This window comes from Gobio gobio (assembly GCF_949357685.1).
Source record: "Gobio gobio genome assembly, chromosome: 6".
NCBI lineage: Eukaryota > Metazoa > Chordata > Actinopteri > Cypriniformes > Gobionidae > Gobio > Gobio gobio.
Genome location: NC_137102.1, coordinates 52,473,403 through 52,497,878, shown reverse-complemented (window position 1 = coordinate 52,497,878; position 24,476 = coordinate 52,473,403). Strand labels below are relative to the sequence as shown.

Below are 24,476 nucleotides of genomic sequence, written 5' to 3'. Positions count from 1 at the left end.
TGCTCTGCGGGATCAACAGTTTCAACCATTATAAAGAGAGTGTTCTTTGAAGTACAAATACTAGGATTATTCATTATGAAATTAAATGTAATTACTGGTTTACAAATGTTCTCGAACAGTTGGCACAGCCTGATCTTTGAGCAGAAGTTTTTGGGCAAAGCCAGCACCATATTGCGACTTGTTGCTGGTAAAAATGTACTGTACAAACACGCAAGTCAGCACTGACGTGATTTAGGATGTTCATTAAAAATAAACTGAATCCATTTTTCTCTGACATCGGGATCCTTCGGCAGCTTATGCAAAGATGAGGTTTTTCCTCAGCCAGGAACGGCACAAAGTCTACGTGGCATTGCAATTTTGGTGTTATCACAATCTTATCATAAACAACTACTGTAGATCCAATCGCTGCTCAACAACTGAACACCAGTGGTCGCAGACAACGTTGCGATGATGTAAAAGTAGGCATTGTTGTCTGGCCCCGGTGACGTCACATGCCACCTCTGATCCAAACAAAGTTTTTTTTTACGTCTTGATTATGCAAAAACATTTTTATTGATGACGAGGACTTTTTAAATGGAACTTGCAGGATGTATTAATGATACAAAGGCCTCTTATATGCCAAAAGATCAAGGAAATTTTGCTTTCTCATATCATGACCCCCTTTAATAAAATTATTTTGTTGATCTACTCCTCACTCTGTGTTTGCCACTCCTACAGTGCGGCGCTACAGTCGTGATGAGATGGAAGCTCCTGAGCGGCAGCCCAGAGCTCGGACGCGTCCAGATCCACAGTCATCCCCCCATCCTGACCCAGCAGGCCTTACACCAGCAGGGTCTGACGCAGCCAGCCTCAGCTCTAAAGCGGAGCGGATCGCACGCTACAAAGCTGAGCGTCGACGACAATTATCAGAACGTTACGGAATCCTTCTCGACCAGGAGGTGGATCTGGATTACACGCCACGCTACACACGTGCACGGAGAGAGTCTGACCTGTCGGACAGAGGGGCTCCTCCTGACAGGGGACGTGGTGAAAGCAGAACAGGGGGCGGGGCATTGCAAGAGCAGGATAAGGGGCGGGATCGAAGCAGCAGCAGGTCTAAATACAGCAGTTCAGGGATAGGGCGGGTCTTCATGCCTTCTGACCCCGCCCCCGATTCGGCTCCTCCGTCAGGCTTTGATGCCGAGCGAGAGAGAGAGAGGGCAATGAACTTGGAAAATTATAGACGAGCACCTGATCGCAGTCCGAAGCCACGGCCACAGGAAGCTCCGGTTCCCATGGAAACAACAGCAGCCCAACCAACAAAGGGTGTTGCTGTCGTCACTGTGGCAAGTTCTCCTAGAACAGCTCGCAGAGCTTCTTTGCCCACAACACGATATGGCATCTCTCCCGGAGACCTGTTCATTGAGCAACAAGCTCAAAATATCCTCAACCGACAAGGGTAAGTGTGTGTGCAGAGTTCTGGATCTTAAGAATGTATGTGTTCGTGGACCCTGATTTTGATTGACATGGTATTTTCTTCTTGTGTTGGCATACTTTCTTTTGAACCAGCAAGTTGGTGCAAGACCTATACGATGACTATTTTTTTAAAGCGGAGAGGATTAAATGAATATTAGCATATCGATGGCCTCAAAGTTAAATGAACTAATGGCACAAAACGCAATTTGATTTTTAAGATGGGGTCGTTGAGTCCCATAAAAGAAGATTTTGTTTTAGTTTCGAATGAGGTTTTATGAGAAAACAAATTGGTTAAATAATTGATACATGAATTATGAATAACTTCAAGGGTTAGTTACTCACCCTCATGTCGTTCCAAACCCGTAAAACCCTTCGTTCACCTTCCAACACAAATGAAGATATTTTTGATGAAATCGGAGAGCTTTCTGAACCACCCATAGGCAACAACGTCATTGCAACATTCAAGGCACAGAAAGGTAGTAAAGACATCGTTAAAATAGTCCATGTGTCTACAGTGGTTCAACCTTAATTTTATGAAGCGTGAGAATACTTTTTTTATGCAAAAAACAAACAAAAATAACGACATTATTCAACAATCTCTTCTTTTCAAGGTCATTCGCCTATGCTATTCACAGAGTAAATACAGTGCAGCGCTTCCGCATTCTACGTCAGAATGCCAGCTCGCCAATGGCTAGCTCTTGCGTCAGCATCGAACGCGTGGACATCTTTAGCCAATGGTAAGCCGACGTTTTGACGTAGAACACAGAAACGCTGCATTGTATTTACTACGTCAACAGCGTAGGAGAATGACACAGACGAGAAGAAATGGTTGAATAAACTTGTTATTTTTGGAGTATTCTCATCGCTTCATAACATTAAGGTTGAATCGTGTACTGTAGTCACATGGACCATTTTAACACTGTTTTTACTACCTTTCTGGACCTTGAAAGTTGCAATGATGTTGCTGCCTATGGGTGGTTCAGAAAGATCTCTGATTTCTCATAAAAAATATCTTAATTTGTGTTCCGAAAATGAAAATAATTAATGAAACCAAACGTAATTTCGTTTTTCATTTTTGGGTGAACTAACCCTTTAAGCGGCTGCATATTTACAAAGACGGATTTACAACAAATTCTCATAAGAAAAGCTGCAGAAAACAAGAGATTTGACATCCCAGCTTGCTTAAGTTTTAGAAATCATTCTATAAAGCAGCTAAATGCAACAGTGTTAACAATTGCCATCCTCTATCTATACCGATAAACTTGTGGACCTCGACAAGTACTAATGCTTTGGGTTTTCGCCTCACTCCGATAAAGCTGAAGCTCTTGAAGATACTCCTGGTAAAAATGCTGAATGGACCAGCTTTTGTGTTTAGTCAGGTTCACAGTCATGCCAGAGAGCTGGTGTGCTGGGGTGAAATATGTAGAACTGTTCACTGGATATCAGCAAGAATTTCACTCTGAAGCTCTGCTCAAAGATACTGCATTGCCCCCTAGTTTCAATGCTTAATCTCTCCATGGTCATGGACAAGAAATGCACACTACTTAGTATGAGAGTAATATTTTGGCCATCAGAGAAGAGCAATACATTTCATTTAAAATAAACAACCTGTTGTCAGTAAACCTGAAAATAACCCTCATTATTTCAATATGATTGTATTCATAGGAGACCCCTACAATAATTCATAAAGAGATCTTTTATATCCAAGTGCAGGTGCATGTGTTCTATCCTAAGTGTCACATAACTGAAACTCTAAACTACCCTTGAGGAGAAAGATGTCCAGACTGATGAGATCATCACACTTAAATTAAGTAATAATGTCAGAGACTAATTGAGGAACCTTAAACCAAAGTCAGGCAAAATAATAGAACAAGGAAGAGAGGAAACAATCAGGGAAAGTGGATTTTGTGACATTACAATAGCCCCTTCTAGAATCTCATTTAGGAGTGGTGAAGCCACTGTTTTGTTTTGTTATAGTGGTGAATGTCATGGTGTTATTACTGTGATAACTGGGGTCTGGGCCTCTGTGTTCTTTAGCATGGCAGCTCTTTCTCAGAGTGAGTGGTCCCTCAGGAGAGACATGGACAGTGAAACATACTCACAAATCAACTGGCCATCCAGGTATCAGAGTTGGAGTGTAACCCTTTAAATTCCCTCAGTTGACCCGCTAACTCCATTTTCCTACTACTGTCCTTATCCTACATAGTCCATGCCCACAAGTATACATTTCCACACCTTAGTTATCATCCCCTTGACCCTTTCATATACAGTCACCATAGACGATGGCAAACCGTTCCATTTTTAATCTCCCCTGCATCCATTGCCTTTTTTTTTTACCACTGACCTTTGTTCCTCATCAAAATATGACCAGCTCCTAACAATGAACCCTGGCTTCAGTCCTTTTCAATTTTTCCCTTCATAAAATTACATCAGGTAAAGCTTATTTGTGTGTCAGTGAATGACTGCTGGTTATGAATTTATCAATAAATGGTTACAAGTAACTATAAATCAGGGCACTATTGCTTGTTAATGATGTCATATTGTAGTCTATCAAAAGGGTAGTATATAACTGGACTGGATTTTAATCTGAAAAGAGAAAATGTTGGTTTGTTTGTTTTTCTTCCTGTGTTCAACATATTGATTTCAGGAAAAAGCTAGCTGTAGAATTAATTAAAAAAAACTATAATTTTAGGTTTGAGAAGGTGGTCCTTATCCTTGATCTTGATGACACTTTCTCTCAAAATTAGGGATGCACGATATTATCTGCAAATAAAGGCGATTTTAAAGGCTTAAAAAGTAAACGTCGGCCTGATATGAAAAATGATGTTGACATGTTGAATATGCATCTGTAGTAACTCACATGTGCTCAACGAGTGCTAGCTAGCAATATGATCACATCTGCTGTGTGGTCATTTTTGAAGCAAACTTTTGCCTGAATGGGGATTTAGATTCACTGTTTTAGATCGCCACACTGAATTTGAGAATGCAGGTACATAATGACGCATCTGGTGTGCAATATTGTCACTAGTGCGTGCATCAGCAGCAACAACCTTTCCTGGGTCTCTGTGTTAGACTATTAAATTGAAAAGTAAAATACACCAATAACATTACTTGTGTTTCTGAATAAATGAAGCAGCAATTGATAAAATCATGAATCCGATTTGATTTAAAGGTCAGACGCTAGCCTATAGTTTACATGATGAATAAAAATCATGACACTTGCATATACAGGTTTATTCATTATTGTGTAATATATATATTTTTTAAATGGATTATGAAAGTAACTTGAATCCAAGAAGCTCTCATTTTTTTCTTTTGCTGTCTTTTGCTGTAGACCATCTACAAATGTTAAATCCACAAATAAAATGTTAAGGTTACAGTAATTGATTTCAATGTACTTATAATAACTTATAATTATAAGTTTATATAAAACTAATAATGTTTTACTTCTAGTTCTTGCTCAAAACTAACCGAAATGACAATTACTTTGTTTATAATCGCCACACAAGAGAGACTTCCAAAAAAAGGGAAAATATATTAGAATTGATTATCCGCCTAAATAATGAGTACTGAAAAATACTGGCTTATCGGATATCTGCAAAAATCCAATATCGTGCATCCCTACTCAAAATGATAGTAGGTCATGTTTTGAACTGGATGAATGTTAATTTATCTTTTTCCTCCCTTCACGAAGAATACGAGTAAGAGAGAGACAGACAAGGGAAGATATCTCAGTAAGGGGTTCTGATTCAGGGACAGATGCATCCTCTACCAGACGTCATCCAGCAGTTGCCCCTCCATATTTGGCTCCACGACCTCAGTCTGCAAACCAGCCGCGAACACGGAGCACTGAACCCCCAATTCAACAACTGAGTCAGCTAGTGGACACACGTCAACAAAGGGCACATAGTGCAGAGCGGCCACGATTCCAGCGCACTCACAGTATGGGTTCACCTGCCTTTCAGCACATACCTTCAAGTGAAATAGGAAATCATCAGCGTGCCCAAAGTGCAGAGCCCCCAAACTATGAACAGATTCCTGGTGTACACCCTAGCACCATGGGTCATCAGCCTGGATTTGGGCAAATCAGGCAATCCCTACCAAGGCAAGATAGGCAAGATGCTCAACAACCGTCACAATTGACACAACCACGCCCAGCATACAAAGACATCCAGCAGCCATTACCTGGTCGCAGAGATGCCCCACCACCTGTACAAAAGTATCGGGCTATCCTTCAACCAATGCCTTTGGATCGGGACACTCGCCAACCAGCTCAAGCACTTGCAACTACTCAGAATCCTCTACATGAATATGAACACACCTCGCATTTACGTCCGTCACAAAGGCATTATGGTCACAGCCAACCTTTGCAGTATGGTCCAGCCCAGGCATTACCTCCAGCCTATGGACATATTGTCCACTCTGGTCCTTCCCATGCATCTAGCCATCTATCCCCTCCTTCAAATCCTCGTGTAGCTCATCCTGTGCCTGGACCTCCACTTGGCATGTCTGATATGCTGGATCACAAAGGATGCTTGGCCTCACCTGGTTCAACATCTACTGGAAAAGAGGGTGAAGAGACAAGACAGCATCCCAGTGCTGATCATATTCAGCCCGTTCACAGAGAGGGTCGATCAGCATCCAGGGTGAATCCACCTTCGGAAGGGCTACTTAGGAGCAGAAAGGCTGTGCTACCCTCAGAGATTCGCCGCAGACAAAAAAGTGTGGATGATCCCATGCGTGGACAAACTGATGAAGGTTTGGAAAGTCAGAGAATCAGAAGGATTAGCCAGTCTGATGAGACCGAGGGGAGAGTTGGAAGAAAGTTGCACCATTTGGAAGGGAGGGAAGAGCCTGATGGAAGAGGTATGACTCGGATGGAAGTGGGCACAATAACAGGTGAAACGGGTCTACTAAATGACAGAGAAGGGCATGTTGACCGAAGGAACAGACAATCTGAGGAAAGAGAGGTAGATAATGGCACAAAGAACAGTTGGGCAGGTGAAGATGTGGGACGTAGTGTAAGGAAGATTGGTCAAAGAGAAGAAAACAAGCAAAGGTGTGGTATTAAAAAGGAGGAGGGTCAAGGTAATTGGATCACTAACCAGTTAGAGGGGATAGAACAAGGAGGTCTCAGGAAGTTTGACAAATTCAAAGAAAGAGAATGGGAAGTTGATCAAAGAAACCGGGTGGTACAGGGTGATAAGAAAATCAGTCAGGAGGTAGAGGAGCAAGCAAGCCAAAGGTTCCTGCAAAAAGAAGTGGCAGAAGGACAAGGTAGAAGACGACCGATCAGTCTGTCGGAGAACGAGGAAGGGCGTGTCAGACGAAGAAGGATAAGCCAATCAGAAGATGATTGGGAGGGACGTAGGGTACGTAAAGTTGGCCAGTTGGATGAATGGGAAGCACAAGGAGTGCATCGAATGGGCCAACCAGATGATCAGTTTGAAGGACGTGAGAAAGCAAAACAGAGGTATAACCCACAACTACCTGTAGGTATGGACACCGCTCCTACACAGGTACAGCTAACCAATGAACAGCAGTTTCCACAAAATAAGGTGGGGGAAGTTGGAGGGTACTTGCAGAAAGGTTCATCCCTTCCACAAGCTCAACATCGCGTGAGTCAGGATGCAGGTGACCTCAGGCCAAAGGTACGACTCCGCTCCATGTCAGATATTGGAGTAACTCAGCGGTCTGCTGCATTGCGAAGTCTTGAGCGTCCCGCCAGTCGAGAGTCTGCCATAGTGATGGTTGCTGGGCTTCATACTAAGGAGTCAGGTGCCGTAGCCAATGGTGAAACGGGCACCTTGGACACAAGAGTTTCTGTGGCAAAGCTGAGACATTCCTACTTGGAGAATGCTTCTGGACGCAGACCTGAGATGTACGTGGACTGGCCTGTCAGCATGCTAAATCAAGATTTTGTCAAAGATGATTAAAACCACTAACCTTCAAGTAATAACCCTTACTTTTGGATGTAAAGTTCTGCTTTTATTTAATCATATGCAATGACTTTACCGAATGCTGCTGTTCGTTCAGAGGTTTAATTTGTAATTGCTGAAACTTTACCACACATTCAATCAACTAAGTCTGAGTGGAGGAATGTTGGCTTCAACTAATGGCTTCAGTGATGACTTTGCATTTAAATCTCTTAACCTGAACTTAATTTAAATCTATTTTGGCATCTCCTCTAACTATATTGGAGCAGGATGAGATTTTGTAGGGTTCCAAACTGTTGGATCTTAACCTTGCCTTGATCTTATGCAAATACATTTGTTTCCGTCTTCATCAAATGCATGATTATCCTTACTAAATAAAATTGATTGTGTGATTTTGTTGATTTATTGATTGATTTGTTGTGCTCAGTCTGAGTTGTCTGAAATATGTGGGTTTTGGATTTGTGACTCTCGACTAACTTTGTTACAGCATACTATTGGTATTTCAGAGAAAATGTAGCCTTAACTACAGAGCCCCTAAAGTGCCCTGAGACTTTTGTGTGTGCATGAGTTTTCTTGTATGCACACAAAAAATGCCTTGGGGTTTTTATCCTGCAAATGTTACTTTAGAGGCTCTGTAACTAACTAATTCTGAAAGTTTTTATTAAGACAATCTTTCCTGTCCAAAGGGAGTCTAAAGCTGACCAGGTTCCCATGGAGGCTGATCCAATCGTCAGCGGTGACCGGGAGAGAGGAGCACGACGGCCCAGACGTTATATTTCCCCTGGTGATGACAGGAAATCATCTGAGAGGTTTAGAACCCAGCCAATTACATCCGCCGAAAGGCTGGAGTCTGATAGGTACAGTGAAACAGGAAGTTGTGTGATGCACTAAAACCACCAATATCTGTAATGTTCATTTGTTCTTGGCTACATTATATAGCCATACCACACCAGTTGAAACCTCAGGGTCAGCTATTTTTGTTATTTTTTTGTACTTTTATCTTCAGGTCCCGTCTTAGTCCAGAGATTCAAGATACAGAATGTGAGTCAAAATTGAATATGCATATTTTGAACACTCAAAATATCAAACTGTTGTACCAAATAACATAGGCAGATTTGGCCATAGTCATGCTTTTTACACAACAGTTCTATAAAACAGTTTATATTGAGTAACTTTGGTTGAACCCTCTCTTTTGTTTAGTGGATGAGGAAAAAATGGATGAACGAGCTAAAATGAGCGTGGCAGCCAAGAGGTCTCTTTTCAGGGTATCAACTCTCTGTAGCATACACTACTTGTTGAATATGAAATATCACATGAAACTAATACCTACACAAGCATTAATTTTGAATATATATATATTTAGTTAGTTAATATTCTAGATTATTAGATTATTCATTCGAATATTAACTTTGTATGTTTGTTTGTAACCTCTCCTGGTCCGTCTGTTCTCATCTCGCAGGAGCTGGAGAGGACTTCAGAGGGAGGTGTACCCAAACCTCGGTCACGTAACGCTGCGGTTGAGCGGAGACTCAGACGAGTACAAGATCGTTCACGGACACAGCCGGTCACGTCAGAGGAAGTTGTCATTGCTGCTACGTAAGTATTTTCCTGCTTTTTGTGATGTAAAGGATATGGTTTTCATATCATTAAATCGAACCTGCTATTTTAAAGAAACACAGTCAAACCAATAAGTATTCAGACACCAGATATAATTTTTTACTAGTTGGTGCAGGACACTATAGTTCATTTATGTAAGTGAGGATAGCAAAATAAAGTAAACTGTGACATATTATACCCAACAATTCTTCTACAGTGGATGAAACCCATTAAATACCAATCGACCATCTTGAGCCCAAAAAAAAGGCTCAAACTAATCTCAAATTTACCTGTAGGCCTATAGCAACTAAAACCGGCTTCATGCAACAGACCACAGGTGTACAACAACATTAGGGTGGGTAAATAATGACAGAATTTTTCATTGTGGGTAAACTGTTCCATTAAAAGATATACTAATCGCTTATATTCCCATAATCACTCATTTTATGCTCAATTTCTTTTGGACATTTTCACTTTGACCCTGATTCTATGATTTGTTCTTCACCCCTACTTTTGCAATAATTCTTGTTCACTTCACTGTACCATTTCTTTTGTTTTGTCCTCCTCTAAAGTTCCCCCGCTCCCCCTTCCCAAGTCATCACTGTTCAAACCACTGCTCCCAGAATCCCCAGTCCTGCCGTAGTCAGCACTTCCATGACTAGCTTCAGGTATCATTTGAATGCTTTATTTTATTTTGTATACTTTTCTACGTATACGGGATACTTTAGGACTTGTCATGAACTGCATGCTGTTTCCTAATTTGTTTATTGCTTGACTTGGTCTTTTTATAGAGACAACATGTGTTCTTTGACCGCATGATTGCATATTAATAGAGGATTCATACTATATTTGAGAGAAAGAGTGTAATTAACTGGTTCATTCATTCTGGTGCATTGGATTATTCAATTCTCAACAATGTGTCCGCCGAATGTTTGTGCCAGTGCGCCATCTGCTGGTGGATTTTACATCCACACGCTGTTGTAAATTGTTGTTGGGAGTGTGAAAACCTAAGGGCTGTCATGCAATTATGGTAGGGTGACCATATTTTGATTACCGAAAACCAGGACACTCGGCCCGGCAATGAGATACTCAAATGATACTCAAAGTTTACTCAAAGATTTCTTATTAATTTCAATACATTTAAAGTATGCCCCCTCTGTATGGATAGAAAATTGTTATATTAGGGCCAGGACAGGACTTGAAAACAGGACATGTCCTGGGAAAACAGGACGTTTGGTCACCCTAAATTATGGGGTTATGCACTTCCTTAATTTTGAAATGTGAGCATGTGCCTGAGAGTATGAAAAAGTATGAGTATATTAATGTGTGAGAGCATGTGCAGATGTTTTGGGTGTCTACATCAGCGCGTGGTCACCCAGATTAGCTGTAAATAGTCACATGGTAAGCAGCAAAACACATTCTGCGTTCTTCATGCACACCCAAATGTCAGAGGTGTCACCCGTCTGTCAAGACTTTTATGAAAGTGACAGAGGGGGAGTTTAAGTTAATATCTAGAACTAATAACAAAAAATCTAAAAATAAAGTTTCACTAAAATTAAGTAAAAGAACACAACACCAATGCATTTGATTCATTCTTTTTTTAAACTGTGTATATACTAAAACACTGGCTAGGCAGTGATTTGAACTCTGTTTGTGTGTGTTTTAATAAGGTGAAACTTACACCTGTTCACTTAATGTTTACTAAGTTCTTGCCACTGTCTGTACAGTTACAGAGTTACACTTCTACAGATCCCAAGAATCTTTTTGATGACTCTTTTGTTGTTGTTAGTCCATATTTGTTAGCTTTGATCTAAATGCTAGTATATTGACCAGATTAAGTAAGGTTTATGCTTGGAGAAATTAAAAACAATTATTATAGATATAATAAACAGCACATCGTGGATGCTTGTTTACGTTTTTAACCAACGATATGTCATATTTATTTGACACCGCTTTCAGCCAATCGTTTGTTTGACCAGAGATCTTACGGCATTAGACACATATATAAATACATATATATACATACATACATATATATACATATATATATATATATATATATACATACATACATATACATACATATATATACATATCATAATGTTAACATACCTAAATGTCAGACGCTCAGACCTCATTTATCCGGAATGGACAAAAGAGCACGTATTTATATCAAAAAGCACACTGTGTCGCTTTGAAGTGGACGTTAGTAGTCAAGGGAAAGCCGCCATTGACTGACATGCCGGCACGGAAAAACATAAAAGTAACAGACGAGCCGCAGGTAGGCTACGTCTTCCCTTAGGTCATTTTTTCAAGAAGCAACATCACCTCAGGATGACAATCTCTGCTGCAGAGCTTTGTAAAATCGATCATAATCATGCAGTCAAGCATCACCAGTCATACTACAGAAATACATAACCAAATAATCTGGCACAGTGCCAGAAAACATTACATTTCTGGACCTCTGTAAATAACAGAAATACATAAATAAACAAATAATGAATGCAAAAAAAAATTAAAAAAATAAATACACATTTCAGATAGCAATGAGCTGCTGCAGAGGGTGAACTTCTTTGTTAAGAACTGAAATGTGTATTTATTTATTTTTTGCATTCATTATTTGTTTATTTATGTATTTCTGTTATTTCCAGAAGTCCAGAAATGTTATGTTTTCAGGCACTGTGCACTTTGCAAGACTGTATCACGATACCATTGATATGATGGACAAAATTGTATTGTAGTTGCGAGTACACCAGAGTCCTATGCTTTTTTTCTTGCCTCACTAAATTCCGCAAAGTGTCCTCCTTTTTGGTGTTATGGAAATGGCCACCTTTAATTATGTAGCGTATTAGGTCTAACAGAATAATGAAACATTTCTTGAAGAGTTTTTTTTTTTTTGGACAGCTGATTGTATAAAATGTATCATATTACTCTGCTTCACATAAAGGCACAGGTTTGGAAAAACAAATGCTCAAACTAGGAGTTACTGGGGTACTTGTGACCCTGGACCACAAAAACGGTCATAAAGGTACATTTTATAAATCATCGGAAATCTGAATAAATAAGCATCTGGAATCTGAGGGTGCAAAAATTAAATCTAAATATTGAGAAAATCGATTTAAAGTTGTCCAAATGAAGTCCTTAGCAATGCATATTACTACTAATAATATTTTTTTTTTAATATATATATATATTTACGGTAGGAAATTTACAAAATATCTTCATGGAACATGATCTTTACTTAATATCCTAATGATTTTTGGCATAAAAGAAAAATCGATAGTTTTGACCCATACAATGTATTGTTGGCTATTGTCACAAATATACCCCTGCGAATTATGACTGGTTTTGTGGTCCGATTGTTGAATCGTTTTGTGTGCAGTTCTTTTAGCAGCCGGTCTGGTCTCTGTGTACAGTGTTTTATTATAGCATAAACAACCTGTAATTCTCCTCCCAGTTTGCAGGCATCATCAGCACATGGATCAGCCCACCATGAGCAGGAGAAAGAAGATGTTTCAAAGGAGGAGGTTGAGGGAAAAGTGGGCTTTGGGCCTGATGAACCAGACCTATCAGCACTAAGCCTGGCTGAGAAGATGGCATTATTCAATCGCTTGTCGCAAACTTCTGGCCAATCAGCAAACGGACCCCGCTCTGATACACGCCAGCGTAGGGCCAACGCCCGCTTTCAGACCCAACCTATTACCCAGGGCGAGGTTGATCAGGTGAGGCCTCTTTCTTTTTACCCCTTTTTGTGGAAACCACCAGTAAATGGATATTTTTGCTTTGAGCACTTTAAATTTGAAGTTTTTATGCTAGTTACATCAAGTTTACAGAGATTATGCATTATTATTTTTGACATAAGACTATTCATTATTTCACTGTCTCTGTGTGCTTCCGTGTATTTGGAAATTATTTCAGGTTGGTGCCGGTACTGGCCTAGAGAGATGATTTAAAGAGAGATTTTAAAAAGAAAACGCTCAATTTGTCTTTCATTCTGAACCATATAGCAGTTGTAGTTGACTTCAGTCAATACTCTCTTGAAAGTGAAGAGACATTGTGCCGTTCACAGGAATTTACAAAAGACGTAGACCCGTCCAGTCTCACAGATCAACGCGCTGCGACTAATGATTCTGTTGGTCCCCCTCAGAGCGAGCAAGTAAGAGACACTGGACTGAGACTTTTGATTGGCTGAGCAGTGAGAGCTTTGCCTTGCAGCAGCTGCTGATTGGTTAATTGCTGAGGCCTCGACAACATTGCATTTTCAAACTGGATATTTGCTACTGCTGAGTTGCATTATAACTGCTTTGATTTTGACCTGTTTCATTTCTTAATCTAGTAACTGCATTTCACTGCATTCTGTCATTTACTCAACCTCATGATATTACAAATCCTAAAAGTATATATTTTTTAAAACTCTACTTGAAAATAATATAATATTAATGAAAGTGGCCACTTAAGTGTACATAACATAAGTTTTAAAGCACTTTATAATAATATCATAAAATATTTTACTTTTAAAGTACATTTTAAATCATTGTTTTAATAATCTACACATTTTGATGTGTTGACTAACATACTAAAGCACATGTAAAGGACTAATTTGAACTATAATGTGTAATTCTATATTATAGTTAATGTATCCTAAATGTACTAAATTGCAACTTCATCATTACAAATGTGCATTTACAAATATTTTTAAATAAATGCATAATATACAAGTTTTAATAGAAATTACATTAAAGTATACTTTAGTTTATAGTCAGTACATTCAGCAGTACACTTTAACTTTATTTCAAAGAGAATAGAAGCAATTATGTAATTACACATAATGACGTACTTTTAGGCAGGTCAAAAAAACACTCTTAAATTCAACTTATTGAGTTTAGTATAAATCTTAACTATAATACATTTTAATTTAATTGCAAATAACGTGTGTCCGAAAACATTACATTCAGTTCACACTTAAGTATATACAATTAAAAAGTCACATGGGCAACTTTTATGCTGCTTTTTTTATTTTTAGGTGAACTATTCCTTTTAAAGGTGCTATATGTAAGTTTTTGACTGTACTATAGCATAAAAATACCACAATATGTTTGCAGATATTTAGGAAACATGCTGAGTTCACATACTCGTTTCTCTGAAAAACAGCAGTTTTTATACTTTGAAATGTGCGTTCTGTGCCAGAATATCTGTTTTTGTTTTGGTCTGTGTGAAACTGCATGCTGCCAGTTTACCCAGTAGTATTTCAACACCCCAGGTTGCCATTTGGCGGACAACACAGCGTATTGCAGCCATGGAAGCCAGCAAACAAACTGGGTCTGAGATATCACAGATTCTACCTGACCTAAAAAGCCTCGGCATCCATCTAAAAATCTCAATGAACGGAAGCACGTTAAAACGCGGATAAATCAACTTACAGTGTGCGGGTCTCCTTGCCTTCCATTGTCAATAGACTGTAAAACAAATATGAACGTATTGTCTGTGACGTCACCCATAGGATTCTGAAGAGCAGTTTTGAAGCGTAAAGTATAGATGAGCTGGCTGTTACCATCTTGTCAGCGCGTCACTCACGGATAATAGAAAACGGGCAAAGAGGTGGGACATGGCTGGAGCTGAGGTGACGCGATGACTAACAGACAGCAGATAAATGGCTATCCATTGTCCAATGTCACTCAAAGTGGCCACGCCCTTAATTATGCAGGACTTTAAGGCTTTATATAATGTAAACGAATGAGTTCCAAAAAAATTCACCCCCCTCACAGTTGTCATGAAGGGCAAAATTAGCCGTATAGACCAAAACCACAATTTGTACCAGGCTGTAAACATGTGTTTTTCTGCTGTAAAGTTGGGCATTTTAGCCTGTCCCTAGTGGCCAGTTGATGAAATGCAGTTTAAGTCACTTCTGTATTGGCTTCAAGAGAAACTGCGGGAGGTTGCCGCTTGGCGTCGAGTCGTGGAGGAGGTGGCGGGGCAAACAATATTTTGATTTTGGAATCCAGTACCCATTTCAACCACAAGCTTCTAGTCATTCTTACATACTGCACCTTTAAATAATTGAATCTGTGATTGCTATGAGAGAAATTCAGTTTTTTTTTGTCAAGAAAGTGGAATTAGAATAGTAAAACACCCAGACCTTGATGATGATAGTGACGTAAACAAGAAATCTGGTTTGTCGCATGTCTGAGAAGTTAACTGATTAGGTTGTTTGGTATGCAAAACGCATCCAATCTCTGCAAGCTGCCTGTGTGTCCTGCATATGACCTCTGACCTCTCTGGGGTCTGTAAAAGTGAACGCCATCTAAAAAGACATCTGAAAATACAACTGTTCTTTCTTTCTCTCCAGCTGCAAAATGGAAGCGTGAAGTTGGAGCCTCTATCTGCATCATTGGTCCGTTCTGTTACCGCGGTCACCTCCCAGGCCTCTGTTGCCATGGTGACAAGCGCTTCCCCATCAATGACCGCAGATGTTCGCATGGGGATGTCCGCAGTTCCGCCCTCCACTCAGGCCTCGCCCAATCAGACTCAGCTTCCAGCCTATGAGAGAGGAGTTCGATACTTCAGTCTTACAGAGAGTGGGGAAAATCCCACACCTGATGTTCAGTCTCCGCCTCCCACAGAACAGCCGGGCCAATCAGCGTACAGCAAGGGTGGGGCCGCGCTGATTTCAGCCAATGGCCAGAGGCAGGGCGAAAGTGGGCGGAGGGGAAGACTTGGGTATTTAGGGAGAGAGGAGAGAGACACAGAGCTCCCCTGTGCGACTTCCCCTCCGCACACACATGCACTCAGTCACACACCCCCTCACGGCAGGGGAGATGCAGAGCTGAGCGGCCCGCGAGAGAAAGAAAGCACACCCGTCTCGCAGGGAGGTTACCTTTCACCAGACACTCATCAGACGGCAAGAGGAAGCGGTACCAGAGCTGTCATCTCAGGTAAGGTTAGATAGAACAAAAAAGAAAAGTCTTTTAAAAGGGGTGCAAAGCTCTCAGCTGTGTCTATTGTTTCTGTCATTGCAATCACACACATGCATGCATGCTGCACGTCTGCACGATGCAGCCGGCATCTGATTGGGTTAACCGGGTTAACCGGGCTCCCAGCCTGCATGCTGCTCGAGTCGAATGTGATTAGCATAATTTATCATACATCAAGCGTGTGGCTCTCTTTGTCTGAGCCGTGCAAAACTAATGATGCCGAAATGAATCGGGCAGAAGGCAAAGTGGAGTGAATCTCTCCTCCGTGGCTTTTGTTTGCGCTCCCCGCCAAAGCTGTTACTATCCATTCGTCTGGAAGCAAGAGGCGTGTATGTGTGAATTTTGTAGTAAAGAGAGAGATGAATGAAAGACTGGAGCGGTAAGACGGATGGAAGTGTGCTCAGCACGCATGCACACACTGATACAGACATGTTGTCACCCCACAGAAAAAAAACACAGTAGGTTATCAGGTTCACGTCAGCTACATGTTAAAGGACAGCCATGACGGCAGAATGCGACAGTGTGTTTTACAGGATAAAGGATGCTTTAAACATTGTGCATGGGTTTTTGTGCATGTGTGTGGCAGTGGTGCTTTATACTGCTGTCTGTTCATGTGTGTCAGGTATTGATTGCGCCCTATGATACATTTGGGAGTGTGTGTAAGCTGATGTGTAATGCAGTTTCTATGTTTTAATGCGTGAATTTTTTTTCTGTATCTGGTGCACTGAATAGCTATGGCACATATTTGTGTATTCTTTACTGGATGGATGTAAATGTGTGAATAGTATATTAGTGTTGGCTGCTTGATCAACTGCTTGATTTATACTGATATTACGCCTTATTATGGGGTCAATCTCATAAAAGTGTGTTATGTCCAGTTCACCTCCCTGACCATAAAAAAAACCTTTTATTTTATTTATTCAACCAACCTCTAATTCTCTTTTTTTCACTGATAACTCTAATAAGATTCTCTTTTTTTACTGCATTAAAGTGCAAAATATTGAAGTCCAAAGTGCTTCATCAACTGTTAGTATATTTTGATTAATTCATATGCCTCTGGTTACAGGGTCAACATCATGAATCCCCATAAAAAAATTAAAAAAAGTTTTTTTTTTCTTATTAAATTCCCATTATCGGAATTTTCTTATTTAAATCATGATTCTCATTGGATTATCACATCTGCAAAAACTATTTTGATTGTATTAAAGCACAAAATATTGAAGTACAATTTTTTTATTTATTTAAATAAAATAAATCACATAGTGTAAAAATAATGAAACAATCACATTTAAAGGTAGTGTGACAAATACTGGCATAATGTATAAATGCATTACAATTTTAGATTATTTTTTTTGTTTGCATTAAAGTAATGAGGATTTAGGGTATACTTAATTGTCATTAATACAATTAATGTCATAATGCAAAAAGAAGAAGAAGAATATTCCTAAAATGACCTAATTGTCCTTTCTTTATGCAAAATGTGTTTGTTTGTTTTTTGTTCTTGGCAGGTTTTACTCTTTAAGGCTCTTTTGTATGTGTATTTGCTCTCATGCTACATTCAATGTGTTTCTCCAGATGTCCCTGATCCCAGCGTTCCCGTGAGGACGGTGAGCACTGCTGCGGTCTCCTCCAGAAGTTCTTCACACACCTCAAACTCGCTCGCTTACCTCCAGCAGACCCAGTCGTACACTCCTCCACAACCTCAACCAAAACCGGTGCTGCACCCTCAAGTCTACACACCGACACTCACCCGACCTCAAACACAACCCTACAGCCCGCCGACACCGCCACAGACGCAGGCCAAACTACAAACACACCTCGTTTCTGACTTTCAACCGCACACCCACGTTGACTCTCAGGCTCCTCCATGGAAAACTCAGGTTTACTCTGAACCTCAACGGCAGACACAACCCAGAGTACCGCCGCAGACGCAGCCGAAACCACAATCCTTCCTTCCACCTCAGTCACATGCCTACATTCCCTCTCAACCCAAGATACCCCCTCAAACTCAGCCAAAACCCCAGTGCTTCATACCACCTCAAACACCACCCCAAGAAGAGATCCTTGGAAAATACGGCCCATCTGGACCCATCGTCTCCAAAGACCAACAGCCAGAGATCCGCGAAGATCCAGAGGCCATGACATCAATGTCAATCAAAGAGAGGTGCGTTTTGGTTACTTCACTTGTACGTCAGCTGTGAGCATTAGTGTTGTAGTACTTGAGACCGGTCTTAAGATCCTTTTTGGACGGTCTTGGTCTTGTCTTGGTCTCAGACTAAGAGGACTCTGGATTTTGTTTCAAGACCAGTCAAGACCACAACTGCTGGGATATTACTAAATTGCCAGTACATTGCCTGATTTATTTATTAACATCATTAATGTGAATGGATGTAAAACTTACTGCTTCAGATGCAATCAATAACTTATTTCTAATTTGATTTATTTATTGTGCCGATTCAGAAATTAATTGGGGATTGTGTCAAAAATGTCACCAAAAATTAATACAAATGCTCACAAAATTCAAGATATTGTTGCAAAAAGTTCTGGTATGAGATCTGGATTTATAAAATGTGATATAATTAAGCAATATCACAAGAGCAAGAGAGCTGTTTTCACAAATTTGAGCATGACTGCAAACATGATATTGCTTTAACAATCATTCAATATAAAAAAAAAAACATGATCCTTAACATTATTTATGCATTTGTAATTTACATCTTCTATCACCTCTGTAGCGCAAAGATGAATTTTGTTGTTAACGATTTATTTTGATTGGTAACAACTCTATATAGTGTCTTATTCTAATTATATTTATTATAAGTTAAAAGTAATTTCTCAGGTGGTAATATGAATCTCTATGAATTGAAGGAGTGCTGGTCTGGTCTTGGTCTTGACTCGGTCTCGTCCTACTTTGGTCTTGTCTTGGTCTCAACCCCACAAAGTCTTGGTCTTTTCTTGGTCTCAACACACATTGGTCTTGGTCTCAGATTAGGTGGTCTTGACCACAATACTAGTGAGCATACCAAACATCCCACCCTGCAAAAACTAATTTCTGGGAGAATCCCCCCCATAATATGAAAAAATTATATTATGCTATTATATTCATTCGCATATGCCACCTAACACAGGTTAGTTTATTCAATAGTATTTGTGTGCCGACAGTCATGTAGTTGAGTGTGACGAAAAAAGAGGCGCATTGAAACGCATGATAATACCAGGTGTAACGGTAACGCGTCTTGGTCTGACCACTTGTAATTGGTTCACCAAAAAATGCATCTTAATACCAGGTGGAAACAGGCTTTCTTTCTCTCGCGCTCAAATTTCTGGGATATTGTATATAATTTGTGGCCGTCAAGGAGCCATTATCAATAGAGGGTATGCACGTGACGTCACTGAATGCTGGAGTGACTACGGTTACGGCCACTGAGTGGCAGAAAGATGTGAATACTGCAAAAAACACACAGAACATCTAAAACGGGAAAGAGCTTTGCGACTGACTGTACAAATAGATTTGATTTGACAAGAAATCTGAGGTATATTTTTACAGAAAGCCGAAAGCTACAGAAAAGAGAAGCAAATGGATCACTGCAATTCACAGAAACAACTGGACTCCAGGCAGCGAAACATGGATTTGCAGTTATCATTTTGTCAATATGTTGAATTTTGGGGTAAAATCATACCCTGTATATTGGATTGTTATTAATTTGTATTGACAACTCATCAATTAAATATTTACCATCTTATATTCTGCATAATTGAATGTTTTTAAACAAACTCTGACAAAAACTATACAAAGACCTACCTATATTGTATTTATTTAAAGCGTTCACAGGCAAATTTGCTTTATGTATTTCCCTGGTGTCGAAATCAGGCCCATATTAAATGTCAGGTAACACGTTTCCTGGCTGCACGTCAATATCCATGGATCACTGGATCTTTGGGAAGTTGTAAGGAACATTATCAAGTCCAATCTTTAGTTTAAACTGATAATTGTTTGTTTGACTCGTGCTTTCGCAGTTTCCCCTATTAAATCCAGTCATGCTGCAGGCTCTTTTGCCACTCAGTCCGACTGTGGGGGCGTGTTCCTTCGAGAAAGTGACATCAATGCTTAACCTCTATATGCGAGATACTCCCGGATCTTCCAGGAGAAGTGGGATGATCCCAATTGTTATTCAAAACCAGCTCAATTGTGGCCAAAATTAGCCCAGTCACATTCCGGGGGGTTCCCAGATAAAAATTGCGTACTGGGGGGCTTCAACTAGAAAAAACACCCCCTGGCAACAATGTAAAAGTAGCCCAATTCCGCGTGAAAACCACAGACTTGGCAACACTGAGGTCTTGCATACAGACAATCCTATAAAGTAATTCACACAAAATATGGCATATTAGCATAAAATTGTCTGTTCCCATAAATAAATTTTGGGGGTTTTAATTTAGTAAGCAAATAAACCATTCAAAATTACCTTCCAGGTCTCGACAATATCATGTGGTACCTATTTTTATTTACCCTACCAAACTTATAACTGGCCACAAAGTCATAAATCTTATGTTATTAAAAATATAAATTAATACAATGCCATTCATCAAAAATACAGTAGAATTATTTGAAGAAATATAGTAGAATTTCTTCTTTATTTTTTTATTTTTTTATTTTTTTTTTACAATCTAAAAGAACTGTTTTCTATTTTGATATTAAATTTGATATATATATATTTTTTTAACACAAATAAAAATTGATTTGTGTGATGGCAAATCTGAATTTTCACCATCATTACTCAGGGTTTCCGCGGGGTCTTAAAAAGTTTAGAATTTCAAAATAAAAATTGTAGGCCCTAAAAAGTCTTAAGTTGTATTGAGTTGTAAAAGTATTGAGTTCTAGGACTAGGTCTTAAATCATTTTAAACCGGTCTTAATTTTCCTATGTCCATGTAACGCTACCTCTAATGCTCATTGAAATGCTCCCAAAGCGCTTTAGAGTGTTTTTTTTATTTTTTATTTTTATTCTGGGTTTTGTAGTTCTTTCTTTCGCTAGTCCAAATATAATTTGCTGAATTACGACTACAAATGAGACCAACATGCATCTTATATTGCAGCCAATCAGCTTTCGTGTTATTGGCGGGAGTCTCTTTCAAATTGTACCACAGACACATAAAACTTCAGATAATAGTCCTCCAGTTTTTCGCATTTCCGCGATTACTAAATACAACGAAAAATCAACAATGCATTTTTTTGCGATCCTGCATAATTCGTAATTTCACCGCAAAATAATGGCAAGACACCAAAATAAACAATATTTATGGATTTTGTTTATTCTATTGTCATTGTGACTATTGTGAAAATATTTCTGGAAAATTCACCACAAATTCAGTCCTTTTGATCTCAAAAATCACCCAAAAAATATCCTGGTGGGATTGAGCTATGGGGAAGTGCAAGTTTATCGATACAAGTTTTTCGAATTGTTCAATTTGTATAAATAAATTTACTTTGCAAGTAATTTTGTGACTGCATTTCCTTTATAGGTCTTAAATTTCATTCATAATGGTCTTAAAAATGTCTTAAAAAGTCTTAAATTTGACTTGGTGAAACCTGCAGAAACCCTGTTACTCCAGTCTTCAGTTTCACATGATCCTTCAGAAATCTGAAAAAAAAATTTTTTTATTATTATCAATGTTGAAAACAGTTGTGCTGCTGCATATTTTGGTGGAAACCGTGATGCTTCTTTCAGGATTCTTTGTTGAATAGAAAGTATTTATTATTATCAACAAAAAAAAAATATTACCATCCCCAAACTCTTGAACAGTTGTGTATATATTTTTTCAAGCTAGAAAGCAAGATTTTTGTGTGTCAGGATTAGTTTATGAAAGGTAGCATAATAGCATGTTAGAAGCACACTCATGGCATATTGCGGTATAAGAGACAATGGCACATGGCTGGAGATTTTGCAGGGTGACTGGAGCTGTTCTCCTTCTGTCTTGTCTTATAAATGAAATTGGGTCATCTCTGCTCTCAGCGAGTGCTGATAATGCGGACAGCACTATTTTAGTACTCCAGCCTTCCCCACAGGGCAGGATGAAATGAGTGTATACAGAGAGATAGAGAGAACCAACCATGACAAAGTAGTATGAGAAGCTGAATTGTGAAGAATTTTGTAGTACTTGGAGTGATTTCTGAATGAGTTTTGTACAACTACCAGCATCCCTTCAATTTTTTTTCCATTTGTCATTTCTTGCATTTTATACAGTAGATCTGCATGAGCTTTGCATCTACAACGTTCAAGATGGAGTAAAGCTTTGACACTTTTCTTTCTCAGGTTAGCCATGTTGAAGAAAAGTGGAGAGGAAGATTGGAAAAACAGGATCAACAAGAAACAGGAAGCTGTACAGGAAGTGGTGTCTGTAAGCGAGAAGAGTAGTCAAATAGTGGAGGAGCAAAGCTTTAAGAAAAAGGTAAGAATATGTTGCCTGTCAAAATCAAATATGGAAACACATTGTTTTTTTTAATAAAGTCATGACAGGATTTCAATTGTCTTGGCTGTCCCCGCCACCTACCCACTTTTCAAATGGTTCCTACATCTCTGGGTGCAAGTAATAACTAGTGTATAAGGTATATAAATAGACTGTGGTGTCAATGATGTAAAACATTAATATAGTTTTGTAATGTTTTTAAAGTAAATTAACGTTTTATGTTCACATGAAATAATGCTCAGTAACTTGCACAGAAATGTATGGCTTGCTAAAACAGTTTATATGGATATTCTGGGCGCTGTTTTCCTTGAAATGACATTCATGGAACGTAAAAGTGCTAAGAAATTGTCCTTAAGTTTGAGTACTATGTCAGAAATGTTACTCATTTAAAAGTACTCAAGTAAAAGTAACTAGCAAAAAAAGTATTTACATGTAATTGTCACTTTATTTAAAGCTATTTAGACAATGGACAGTAGAGATTTTAGCATTTTATTATTTTTGATGCAAAATCTTTGTAAAAAAAAAAACCTGTCAAATCGCTGGTTTCTCATTGACAATTATGACAGTTATTTTGTTTTGTGAACTAAATTCTGCCTTATAAGTATTTACACTCAAATAAATTCCCTTGGCTGTTTAAATAAATAAAAGGAAAGGTACTTTCCAAGATACATGGTTGATTGCATGGGCTTCGGAACCATTGTATGTGGGTGGGACAAGACCCACTCACTTTTTACGACCAATGATTTTGGACCCACTCACTTTTATCATCTCTATATCAGCGCATGTCCTACCGCTACCACCTACCCCTAACCGATAAACACTTATTATTAAACACATTTAGCAAATTTTGCAAATCGTTTTTATGGAAAATAAATGCTTTTCCGATCTGATATGTGATGGGGAAAAAGGAGTAGAGCAAGTTCGGCAAAAGGCGGATTCGAACCTCGGGTCGAATTGCGTCAAAACTTTCTGCCATGCGTCTTACCCATAGACTGTAAAAAAAATATGGATGTAGTGTCCGTGACGTCACCCATAGGTCAGCCCAAAGAGGCGGGACGTGGCTGGAGCTGAGGTGACGTGATGACTAACAGACAGCAGACAAACGGCAATCCACCTGTCACTCAATGACCACGCCCTTAATTATGCAGAACTTTAAGGCTTTATATAATGTAAACGAATGAGTTATTAAAACAATTCACCCCCCTCACAGTTGTCATGAAGGGCATAATTAGCCGTATAGACCAAAACCACAATTTGTACTGTTTTTTTTTCTGCTGTAAAGTTGGGCATTTTAACATGGAGCTCAATGAGATTCTGCTTCCTTCTGGAGCCTGTCTCTAGTGGCTAGTCGATGAATTGCAGTTTAAGTCACATCCGTATTGACTTCTAGAGAAACTGGGGGAGGTTGGTCTCACCCCTACACTATTGCCGCTGTAAATGATTCAGTGTTTTCCTTAATTTTGTCTGTCCCAACCAGACGTTAAGTAAACAAGGCGGTATATTTGTACTTAACTTAAATGGCATCTACTCCAGTAAAATTTTTCTGGGAGAGGACCCACCCACAATTTTTTGCTTCCGACGCCCATGGTTGATTGGCTTGTTAATCACATTAGGATTAAGAAAAATACTATTTTAATTTTTAAATCATTGAGATGTCCTCATTTCGTATGATAAATTAAATGTATCAAATGTATGGTACATGAAATTGTCTACATTAAATTGTAATGTTTTCCCTTGTAAATGTACAAGTATTCAATTTTTACGGAACTGTAAGATACATATTCTACAAAATAATACTTAAAGTCCCACTGCAGTCAATAATGTTATCCCTTAAAACTTTGATAATCAAAATGACCTATTTAAATTGTTTCCTTTTTTAATTACCCATTTTAACTCTACACCCTTGCTTCATTTATTACACGTGGAAACATGAATATGCATTTAGTCAACAATTAGTCCTCGCCTCCACTCAATCACACAAGCTCAGAGATCTACTCACTCAACTGTATTAAGTAATACACAATGGCAAGTGGAAATATTGGTTTAAATTAGCC

General features: G+C 39.1%; 1 protein-coding gene across 1 annotated transcript in view; it reads left to right on the top strand.

Moving 5' to 3' along the window:
• svilb (supervillin b) overlaps positions 1-24,476 on the top strand; it is a 96,631-nt gene that overhangs the window by 39,997 nt on the left and 32,158 nt on the right. Inside the window, exons 6-18 of the mRNA XM_079820575.1 lie at positions 718-1,438; positions 3,493-3,576; positions 5,150-7,336; positions 8,078-8,248; positions 8,398-8,432; positions 8,592-8,656; positions 8,851-8,987; positions 9,560-9,655; positions 12,445-12,709; positions 13,057-13,143; positions 15,334-15,919; positions 17,534-18,122; positions 22,269-22,404. Coding sequence (XP_079676701.1) covers positions 718-1,438; positions 3,493-3,576; positions 5,150-7,336; positions 8,078-8,248; positions 8,398-8,432; positions 8,592-8,656; positions 8,851-8,987; positions 9,560-9,655; positions 12,445-12,709; positions 13,057-13,143; positions 15,334-15,919; positions 17,534-18,122; positions 22,269-22,404 — 5,159 coding nt within the window. The remainder of the gene's footprint in view (positions 1-717; positions 1,439-3,492; positions 3,577-5,149; positions 7,337-8,077; positions 8,249-8,397; positions 8,433-8,591; positions 8,657-8,850; positions 8,988-9,559; positions 9,656-12,444; positions 12,710-13,056; positions 13,144-15,333; positions 15,920-17,533; positions 18,123-22,268; positions 22,405-24,476) is intronic.